At 38.9% G+C, this 11,333-nt stretch overlaps 1 protein-coding gene across 5 annotated transcripts; it reads left to right on the forward strand.

The window, feature by feature from the left end:
* Nucleotides 1-1,015: 1,015 nt before the first annotated feature.
* Nucleotides 1,016-11,333, forward strand: LOC118645283 (oxysterol-binding protein 1-like; the record flags this gene model as incomplete). Of its 5 annotated transcripts, none has more annotated exon segments than XM_036286078.1 (4): nucleotides 1,016-2,349; nucleotides 5,844-5,906; nucleotides 9,093-9,298; nucleotides 10,967-11,333. In XM_036286078.1, coding segments are annotated over 4 exon segments (708 nt in total). In that variant the 5' UTR covers nucleotides 1,016-2,221.

Here is an 11,333-nt window from a genome sequence, read left to right on the forward strand (position 1 = left end):
GTCACGAGTATCTAAATTTTATTTCTGAAACTAGCTATCAAGAAATAATGAAAAATTTGACTTATGCAATTTTAGATAAATAACTTTTCTAACACCGAGTAATCGCTAATTGTTTCAGTTTATTAGAAAATTTTATCCGACAAGTACCTATATATATTATTTGTCTTTATTTATTTAGGAAAAAGAATTATGATAGGCACGTGCGTTTATCTGATAAATTTATCAGGAATTAAGAGTTGGAGCAACTGGGCTTAAGAGTGAATAAATTTTTGCACGAATATTTATTAGAGTTTTATTAGTATACATTATAATTGATATTTTTTATTTTACTTGTCCATATTTTGCAAATTATAATTTATTTATGTTAAATGAGCAGATAAAAGTTTTATGGCAGATATTTTTTACTATCTTCGTAATTTATATGAAGTTATCAGAGCAAATTAAAAGAACAATACATTTTATTTTTATATTCACAAACACAATTGGAATAAAACAACATTAGAATAAAATATATAAAGATAATTGACATATTATACAGAGATGTGTATAAGTAAAAAAGTGTTATGCATAATGAAATATTTGAAATATTCTTTTGGAAAAGATGAAATGAATTTCTGGACATTCTGAATGTACAAACTGATTGGCGCAATTCTGTATTAGATCGAACATGGCAGAACTAAGCGCCATATTTAAAGGTAGAAAAGAAATTTGCGGCAAATCTAATTGATTAATGCCGCGTCAATGAAATATTATTAAATACTGTCTTGTAAAAATTGCACGCTACAATCTGGACGGCCAACTTATAATTCAATAGTGATTTAATGATTTATTATTATTGAAATGTTTCGTAGAAACTTACATACATTACTACACTGAGAAAAAAATGTTAATTTGACTAAATTTTTCAACTCAATTAAATTTTAGTTCAAGTATTTATGCATTTAACTTAAATACATAAAATACTTAAACTTCAATTAAACTACTTATATATTTCATTGAAATATATAAATATAATAAATAGTTGAATTGAAGAAATTTAATCAAGTTGGAAAATTTAGTCAAATTAACAACTTTTTTTCTCAGTGTACATCGAGAACAAAAAAGCCATTTGATCGTAATACAATAAAACTGCAACAAATACTCTTTATCGCTAAACCTTTATTTTTCTTATTTCCAATAATTATACATCTATTTTATTTCAAGTTTTATCGTACAAAACGATAATGCAGTTTGGCACAATTACAACAGATTAGTGACAAAAAATTATTTGATTTTAGAATCCAATGACATCAAGAGACTCTCGAGTTTCCAAATTTTACTACAGGACACGCAGCATCATTAACAATTTCTATTTGTATACAGTCAAGATATAGTCGAGAAGCCGCAGTATCGCAATTCGTCTACCGACTGGTGTGTCGTGTGTATTATAATGTATACAATCTGGAGCAAAAATACCAGTTCACAGTGATGTAGTAAGGTGAATCGTAGCCCGAACTTCCCCCATCTCCCTCTAGCGACCTACAGTCTACAGTCGGTCGGCCAACCGTCGAAAAGGAGAAGGCGCAACAGGGCTCGTGGAGGGGAGTATGTCGCAAGTGCGATTCTACTCCATTGCTATTCGAACGGCACTTTTGATCTCGATTGTATATCGTCGCGCTATATCGCCTTCACACAAATCATCGAGGTGTGTGTGTGCGCGCTACGCTACAGCAGCAGTGCTACGGCACGGCGGTAACGAAGGTTAGGTGTAACCGTGTCAGGGAGAAACGTGGCGTGTGTGAGTCGTGGCGCGCCGAGGAGGAAAGGTGTTTCATCGGCAAAAGGAAGAAAGAAAGGAAGAAAGAAAGAAAGAGAGGAAAGACTCCACGTCGTCGCCACGGCGATTCACCTTGACGTCGCCTGTCACTCGAGGCTGTGCTTCGAGTCGTGAGGAAACACCGGGGAACGAGCCCCCCGTCGCAAGCGACACAGCGCGAACCTCCCGGGAGGGCTGGCGGGGAGACCGAGAGAGAGAGAGAGAGAGAGAGAGAACTCCCCTCTCCTCTTCGCTCTCCTCCTCCTTCTCCTTCCACGAGGAATTACCAAAATGGTGGCGCGAGACAACGCGGGTGATGTGTAGGCAGATATTATCGGTTCGCATCGCGAGGCTAGAGGTTTCAGGGTGGTGCGAGGTGGTACGCGAGCGTGACTGCGCGAGGCGGCAGCCGACGGAGGAGGCAGCATGGGCGACCCGAAGAGCCAGCACGGCGCGCAGGAGATGAAAGGCTGGCTTTTCAAGTGGACGAACTACCTGAAAGGTTACCAGCGGCGATGGTTCGTCCTGTCAAACGGCCTCCTGTCGTACTACAGGTAGTTTCCTAGACGTGTGTCGTCGGAAAGGAACCCGCGGGCCGACGTCTTCGTCGTCGTCGTCGAGTCCGCGCGATCTCCTCGCCGCGATCGACGTGTCGTCGTCATCACCGTCGTCGTCGTCGTCGTCGCGACGGGACAGACGTTCGCCACTCGCCAGAGCGGTCGCGATCGATCTCTCGACGTCGTCGTCGCGCCGAGATCGCGACACGCGACCCCCTCCCCTCCCCATCCGTCGTCGTTCCGACGGTGATCAATCCGAAGAAAGAAAGGAAAAAAAAAAGAAAAGAGTAATGCGGGAGGAATTTAGACGAGGTGCGACATGGAGCTGGTCTCTCTCTCTCTCTCTCGCGCGCGCATCGCGATTAGGTTAGGTTATGTGCGCGGTGACAGAACTCTTTTCGATCGCTCTCGATCAAAAATAGCCTGGCAACAGCTGTCAGACGTATTCGCGGTTATCGTCGACAGCGACGCGAAGGGGAGGGAACCTACGTGTATACGTTTGCGTCGTCGGAACGGCGCGTTATCCGCGATACCGAGGCACGATTTATTATGCGCTCTATGCAAATAGTTTGCATGCGTCGCGTTAATTCAGGCTCACACCGATATCTGTCACGGTTTGCTACGTCGTAAGCGTTAAAAAGATAAGAGTATACAAAGAGATAGAAAGAACGAGAAAGAGAGAGAGAGAGAGAGAGAGAGAGAGAACCTTGGCGCTTCTTACTCGTGGCGCATGTCGGCTCCCTGTTGTTTTACTCCTTTCCGAGAGTTTACTCTCGCATCCACCGCGTGACATTGTAGTGTTTAAGAGAGCTTAACGATGGAACGCATTAGAGAGAGAGAGAGAGAGAGAAAGAGTATTGGAGATGAGAATAGCTACTTTAGAGAGAACGCACGTAACCAGGTTTTGCTCGATTCTCTCGATTCCTTTCGAATGGTCTCACGTGGAATTTCTGATTTATCCGAGTAATGCCGAATCAGAGGCCGTCTAATCGCTCGCTCGAGTCGCACAGTAATGTTCACCTGGAGGATGCGTGACCTCCACTTTGACGTGTTAACTGCAATAATAACGTAGGTGCAAGCGGTCGTAAAGCATTCATTGCCAGGTGCAGTCGTCTCCTTTGTTCATTTCCATTATCGTAAATAATTAACTCGGTTTTTTAATAGTAGAAAAAAAACGATAAAAACAGTTAGATTGAGGTTAAAGCCGATTAACATTTACAACGTGTATATATTACTGCGCCTTACAATTGTTTACGACTACGGTTGCGCTGTGTGGAACGGAACGTTCTTAACGAGATCTTAACGGGATCCTAAAGAAAATCTATCGACGTTTTTTTTAGAAAATATTTTTACATCGACTCTCCGGATCTCAAATTCTTTTTCACGCAATTAAAGCGCGCGCAAAAATGAAAAGGGCCAAGGGCAATTAAAGAGTTTTTAATGAAAAAAGAAATGTTTAAACACGTTGAAAAATGTTTTTATTACTATAAGATTGGTCTCTTCACTTTTGCGCGTTTACTTTAATTGTGTATAAGAATTTGGAATTCTGTAAATCCAATTTATTTTCTAATAAAACAATATTGATATATCAATAAAGTTGAGAAGGCCTAAACGCAGCTAGATGCTGATTACAATTGTTTTAAATTTATTAATTTAATAATCTTAGCTTATATATTTCTGGTAAAGGGGGAGGGAGATTCCAAGTTGCCAGTAAGCATCGACATTTAGCTTATAAGACTGACAAATTTATCGGCGCGCAGTTTATATGAGCTGAAATTATTAAATTAATATATATATATAAAAATAGTAATCAGCACCAATATCTAGCTGCGACCGTTTAGGCCTTTTCAACTTTATCGATATGTTTAAGCGTTTATCGGTCTTAGAATTTAATGTTTAACATCGATATTGTTTGTTTTAGGATCTCCCTAAAGGCTTAAATTAAACTAGCAGTTGTCGGCTGGATCGCAATTGATCAAATTCTCCTGTTGATACATCCGATTATTTCTCACTATATTCTGAAAGCATAACGAGTATTATATCCGACAAGTTTCACTTTCGCAGAAAACGTCGCCGGTATCGATTAAAATTGCTTGACATTTCGCCGGACCTTTCGTCCCGGACGCGAAATACTTTTGTAGTTATAGCAGCCACAACTGCTGGTCGCAAGTGCGATTGAATAATTGTAAATCGCCAATTGCAATCGCAACATTCGCAAAACCCAATCGGCGATCGCTATTGTGACTTGGCCTTTAATACGGAACAGTAGTCGTCTTTGCAATAGAGCAGTACGCGCGTACTGCGAGGAGACAATCGACGATTACATAAAAACGTGACAGAACTCCTTACGGATGACATAAACGTGACATTCAGCAGATATTTGTTCGTGTCTACCGTGGAATACGTATCGCGAAGGAATGAGATGTATGAAGAATCTTCGATGATTTCCAGTAGAATTTCTCTCTCTCTCTCTCTCTCTTTCTTTCTTCTGGAGACCGTCTTATAAATTGAAATTTTAATTTGAATTGTCATTTGAGATTGAAATACGAGCAACTCAAGCATACTCGCGTCAGGATCGTTTATGTAATACCGCAGTCCTTTCTATTATATAAAACAACACGATTCTATTACAGACCCTTCGGCGACGCATCGGGGAAAGTCCCCGTTACGCGAATCCACGCGTCTCTTTCAGCCATGCGGGATTCCTCGCGCTTGATTGCTTGTAGGCGCTTTGTAGTTTGCTGCGATAATGCCCGTTCGTCCAGCCGGCGACTTCTACGCGATTTTTCCCTCCGATGCGGGAGCCTTGAATTGATTATACAGTACGATGCGCGGAAGACTGCAGGAAAAAAAAAGAAACAGGAGCGCAAACAATAATCGTCTGCATCTCTCGTTATCTCCGAAAGTGGAGCAGCCGCGTTTCTCTGACCAACGATTGCTCGCACCGGCTTCCTAGGATAGAAGGATTTTTTTTTTTCTTATTTTCATTTGTAAACACTCCGCTTGGCACAGTTTGTGTGATTTGAGTTTGCAATGCCTTTTCGAGGATTGTTCACTGGTACGTTTCACGTATCTCACGGACCCATCGTCGTGTGGAGTTTTTCTTTTTTTCTACTCTCGATTGTCTGTCGTGAGGCTTTTCTTCTTCGCACACAGTAATGACACACGCGTGCACGCAAAATTCCACGCAGCTCGCGTTACGAACCGAGTGAACTTCAACATCTCGCGTCACTTTACCGTCGACATTTAACGTCCGGTTTCTACTTCCCACTCCCCTTTTTTCCCCTCGCGATCTCGCGAACTTGGAGCGACCCGGCAAAGAGAAATGATTACCTGTCAACGCTTCACGCCTGCTTCTTTCGCGGTAGGAAAATATAAGAAAAGAAAAAAAACATACGAGGAAAAAAAGAGATCGAAATTTTTCGAGCAACAAACCTCGCAATGATGTTACACAGTCTGAACGGGGTGTATTTGTTTTATGGATTGTTTAGGGCTGAACCAACAGGGGGGCCAAAATCATCGCGACGCAAGCGGAGGGCTGGCAGAGCCTCCGAGTAAGTAAAAAAAAAAAGATAAAACCAAAAAAAAAAGAATTCGCAATATGCGAAATTGCATCCCGACTCCCCCACCTCTTTTCGCGGGTTTGTAATTAAAAAAAAAACAGCCCCGAAGACGTCTTGTGTCCCCCTCTCTTTTTTTTATACTTCAACACAAACACACACACGCACACGCACACACATGAAACATTATGCAACTATACATTTTCGTACAGTTTTAACTCATCGATGGCCCTTAATAAAAAGTCTCATCCGCTTTTTCCATCTATCTGTAACTGTGTCGACGGTTACGTCACGTGTTACCTGTCACGTGTGAATCTGGAAATTAAACGTATCCTCGTATGCTAAACGTAACACTGGTGTGATACTCCATCGTCTTTCTCTTTCCTTCTGTTACTATCTCTGTCTCTTATTAATTTCTCTTTCTCTTTATGTGTGTGTACGTAATGCAGCCGCGTGCGATATATCAAACGTATGTACCGCTTCTTTATGTTGTGTCCTTAATTGTCAGTTCCGATCGAGTCTCTCTCCTCGTCACTTTTGTTGTTTCACTTTTGCAGCGGTCTCACACGCGGTGTAACGGTCGTTGTCGGATCGACGGGATAGCTGCTACTTCTCGCAGATCAGACGATTTTTATTTTATTCTTGTTTCCTCCTTCGGACGGACGCGCGCAAAAGAAGTTATCCGCGAAATAATTTTACGTTTCTCCTCCTCTTTCGAGTGCGATCGACGAATCGAAAGATTTCCCATAATCCTTGTCATAATAACTTCCTCGACGTTTTCCCCCTCAATCAAATATAATTTCCTTTTCCCTCTAGTTATTATGGAAATCTTATTCTATCGCCTAAGTTTTTCTTAGGATACTTTGTTACAACTCGATCTAATATTTATTTATATTTAGGGCTTTTTTAGCTAGATTTAGCTAGATGGATTTCTATATCCAGTTTAAATTCTCCTCAAGTTTAATTTCTCCTTAATAAAAATACCGGTTGTTGCATGTGCATTTCGACACATCCGATAAGTGAAAGTCTAACCCGAATACACTAAGAAATTTACGGTTTGAATTAAGGTACCGCTAGGACACCCTGTATATAAATATATCGCGGATATTGGAGTCGGAAAAATCGGGTCGCTATATCGCTGCTGAATAAAATGAATTCTACCAATCGCATATCGGGCACAACCGTAGCGATCAAATTCAACGGTGGCCTTCTGCCTTTTCAATAAATTGTTTTATTGTGAAAAATTCTCGGTTTTCATCACAATGGTTTCATCACAAATATTTACCGAAGATTACGTAATCGCGAATCGCGTTACACGCGGTACTACAAGGCCTTACTAGCTTGGAAAATAATTAAATATGCACGTAGACAACTCACGAGCCGCGATTCCCGGCTGAATTACTTGAACGTACATAGGGTGTCCTTAAATAGATCGACGAACTTTGACAGTGCGTTCTACTCGTTTCAAGCACGGGGGAGGATCGTGCGATCACGCGATCATGTGCGACCGGAACTGCATTCCTTCCAAATTACGAACACTTTTCTGTCCGTGTAGAATTTCTCACAGGTTTTCTCAATGCAACAGAAATGAGTTTGTTCGTAAAATGAAGCTCTTTTCCTTTAAACTTTATTAAAATCATCATTTCTGCACGTTCTGCTCGCATTGACGTTCTATAGACTCAATTGTAAATTGATGAAAGAAATTACGCATCTTTTATTCCAACGTATAGATTTATCGCTGTATATAGAAAAGTATTGCCAAGAGAAGCGATTACTTTATTTTTTCTTTTTTTTCTTTTAGAGAATAATTATAATCTTTAACAAAGAATATTTTTGTATCTTAAAATATACTCGTCACTAATTTTAGAAAAGTTTAGTATTATATGTTTAAAAAAAATAATTTATACTCTTTCGAAGAATATTACAAAATTATATCGAAGAAAAGTTAGCATGTAATAAGCAGATTGAATTTTTGTTTCAATTTAACATTCTTGAAGTATTATATATAGCAAATTTACTAGGATTTGGATATTTTGAAATTGGATGCTTAAGATAGATTTGCGGATATATAAACTTATGAAATATTTGAGATAAGTAATATTTACTCGGTTCAAGTGTATATTTTCTGTGTACGCACAGAGAAATTTATTTTATGTAGATATTATTTATTTCAAAACTTGTAAATGACGAGTGCATTTTAAAAGTATTATCAAGAATATTCTTTTTAAAGATTAACATTTTACATAAAAGAAGAAAACTTAAAAATCAAGTAATTGCTCCTTTAGATATTTTTCTGCGTGCACTTAGGCAAATTTATCGTTGTACTATGATTTTTTACCAAGTGTACGCTACGGACGAAAATGTTTGCGATTCTGGAAGCAAGAGTTGAACTCGCGTGATTTTCTTTTTTCATCCTCACGCGTGGGAAGCGCACCCCAGAAGGTTGGCGATCCGTTTCGGGAATACCTTGAGTCCGAGCGCGCTAGACATAGCCCTGACTCTTTCCCCCCCTTTTTTTTTCTTCCATGCGGAATCGTGATTGTTGCATGTTCGATTAACCCGAGTGACCTCACGTGCATGATCCGATTGAGAGCCCTCTCTCGTCCCTCGTCCCCGTTCCCCCGGTCTTTGGATTGGTCGTTTCGTATGACAGAGAATAACTCCCACGGTTTGCTCTTGACCGACGACCGCGAGTGCTGCAAGAGACATTCATTTATGTGGACGCGTCGAGATAGAGGAGGAGCAGTCGGATCCGTAATACGGGGTAATAATAAGTAGCTTCCATCGAGTGTTTATTTTCTCGGGGTTCACACCATGTAAAACCTACATACTTTTCAATGCTAACCGCCCCCTAACTGGTAATCTTCCTTATCTGCCTTCGTTTCTCCCATGAAATCAGGGATGTGGTGTCACAGATTAACGCAGACAATCGTTATCATGTTACTGTTATTGATCTTTATGTTTTTTTCTTTTTGTTTTTGAGGGGGGAGGGGAAGAAGGTGGTCACGTGGATAAAAACCTTCCTCACAGGCGAATCACCCAGATTGTCGTAATTAAGAGTCGAGTCCCTCCCGATTGCAAACTCACGTCTGTCTTTCTCTGTGTCATTCGGCAATCCCGGGACGACCTGAGAGGGACGCCTACCTGAAACTGTCGCGTCTCCGTTACTCCCTGTTTCAGGAACCCCGCGGAGATGTCTCACACCTGCCGCGGCACGATTTCCTTACACGGGGCCTTAATACACACGGTGGACGCCTGCACCTTCGTCGTGAGCAACGGTGGCACGCAGACCTTCCACATCAAAGCGTCGACCGAGGTGGAGCGACAGCAGTGGGTCACAGCTCTCGAGCTGGCGAAAGCCAAGGCTATCCAAGCGATGGAATCTGGTTTGTACGATTTTATACGATTCTATTTGTGTCCATCCTATGTCACGATTTGCCATTTTTTTCGGCACATTTGGGAATTTTCCACACTTCTTTTCCACTTTCGTGAATCAATAATAACTGTGAAAGATTCATGTCTGCGCGGAGAGAATTTCTCGGTAAATATTACCATTAAAATCGTGGCAGGACAATATTGTATTTCGCATAATTTTCTGTGATTTTCTCTGATTTATTAATATCTGTTATACACATTTTGTATTTTTATCACAGAAAATATAAAACATATGATATCATTATATTTGATTAAACTATGAAATTTTAATGATTTCAAAATATATTGAACAGTTTACGATTCTTTATTGTTTTAAATAGAATAAATGTCAAATAGCGAGTAGTATATAAGATATACAATATCTTATATAAGTTTTACAATGCAGTATTGTAAATTGATTGGCAGGACAGGCGCTGTTTATAGCACAAATAGACAATACATAACGTTACTTACATCAATAGAAGAAACGACGTAAAGCGGGAGACTCATGATGTCCCAAATTAGAATCCTAGGATAAATGTGTTTTTTACAAAAAACTATATATAAAATTATAAATATATAGTCATAAAGAGACAAATTCCTATGATTACACATTATCATATAAGAAACCTTTATCTTGAACTATAAACATTTTGCCTTAGAACATTTTACCGTATGATAATTTTTCTAAGCAGTTTCTAAAATATCTTGTATATTTTATAAATTCCTATCGTTACTTATAATATTTACTAGATTGCCAAATTGTTTCGAGCTTGTTACCATGGTAGAATTTGTAGAAAATTTTGTAGTAAGATATAACGAAAAATTCTCTCCGTGTAAATTAAAAAATTTTGATTATTCTGTAATAGATATATTTTCAAATATGTTAGTAAAAAATACTGTAGAAAAGCATGTTGACGTAATTTTTCTCACATGAAACGTTAGTTTTAATTTAATGCACGAAAAATAAAAACGTAATAAAACTGCAATAATTTTAATGAATTTATCACTTAGAAATTGATTTTATAAACATTGAAAAATGTTTTTAAAAAGATGTATATGAACAAGAAATTCTAAATCTTCATTATATAACTACATCCACAATATTAGCAATTTATGTAATGCAGTAGGTTATATAATGAATATTTAAAAAAACGTTTGACGTAGTATAGTAAAATAAGTAAATTCTATTCTTTAAAAAGTTAATAGACTCACATTATGAACAATCTTATTTTATTAAATAACATTCATTAATTAACCGTAGTAATTATTACGAACAATTTATCTTTGATTACCTCTTCATTCATGGAATGTCTGAAATTAGAATATAAAATACTGAATTCAGATTTATGTAGACTGTGCATGTTTTAGACATAAAACTCGAACTATAAGTTAATATTATAGTCTTCGATATTTCCATTTGAATTAACTGTTGTAGAATCATCCAACGTTATAAGTAACTTAATGAATGTTCTTATCATCCTGCATATACTAGTTCCAGAATCTAGATTATTCTACTACATGTGTGTGCATAATTTATAAATTTGATTTGCATCGCAAACGACTGTAATATCGATACGATGTCTATACATTTGCATAACTGTCGTGTTGCATCTGTCTTTTTCTTATATATTATCGAGCTTTAGTACTTCGGCGACGTTATGCGGCGAAATCTCTTTTAGAAGAAGAGGAGGAAGAGTATCAAGATAACGACAATCAAAACGTAGAAACTGCGTCTGTGATTAAGGATCTGACTCGACGATTGGACGATCTACAAGCGTGCAATGATTTGATGCTTAAGCAGGGAGCTGCGCTTCAACGAGCTTTAGCCGATTTGGAAATGTTAGAGCCTCCGTCCCCCGAATTAGCAGCGAAATTCAAGATTGTTAGCGAACGAGCCACGCTTTTCCGGATTGCGGCGAATGCTATGATTAACGTAAGTTTCAAATGAGGTAATCCATGTGTAAAATTGAACGACGCAAAATATCGGCAATTTTTCTTTTCCAC

Source organism: Monomorium pharaonis, chromosome 4, assembly GCF_013373865.1.
Source record: "Monomorium pharaonis isolate MP-MQ-018 chromosome 4, ASM1337386v2, whole genome shotgun sequence".
Classification (NCBI taxonomy): domain Eukaryota; kingdom Metazoa; phylum Arthropoda; class Insecta; order Hymenoptera; family Formicidae; genus Monomorium; species Monomorium pharaonis.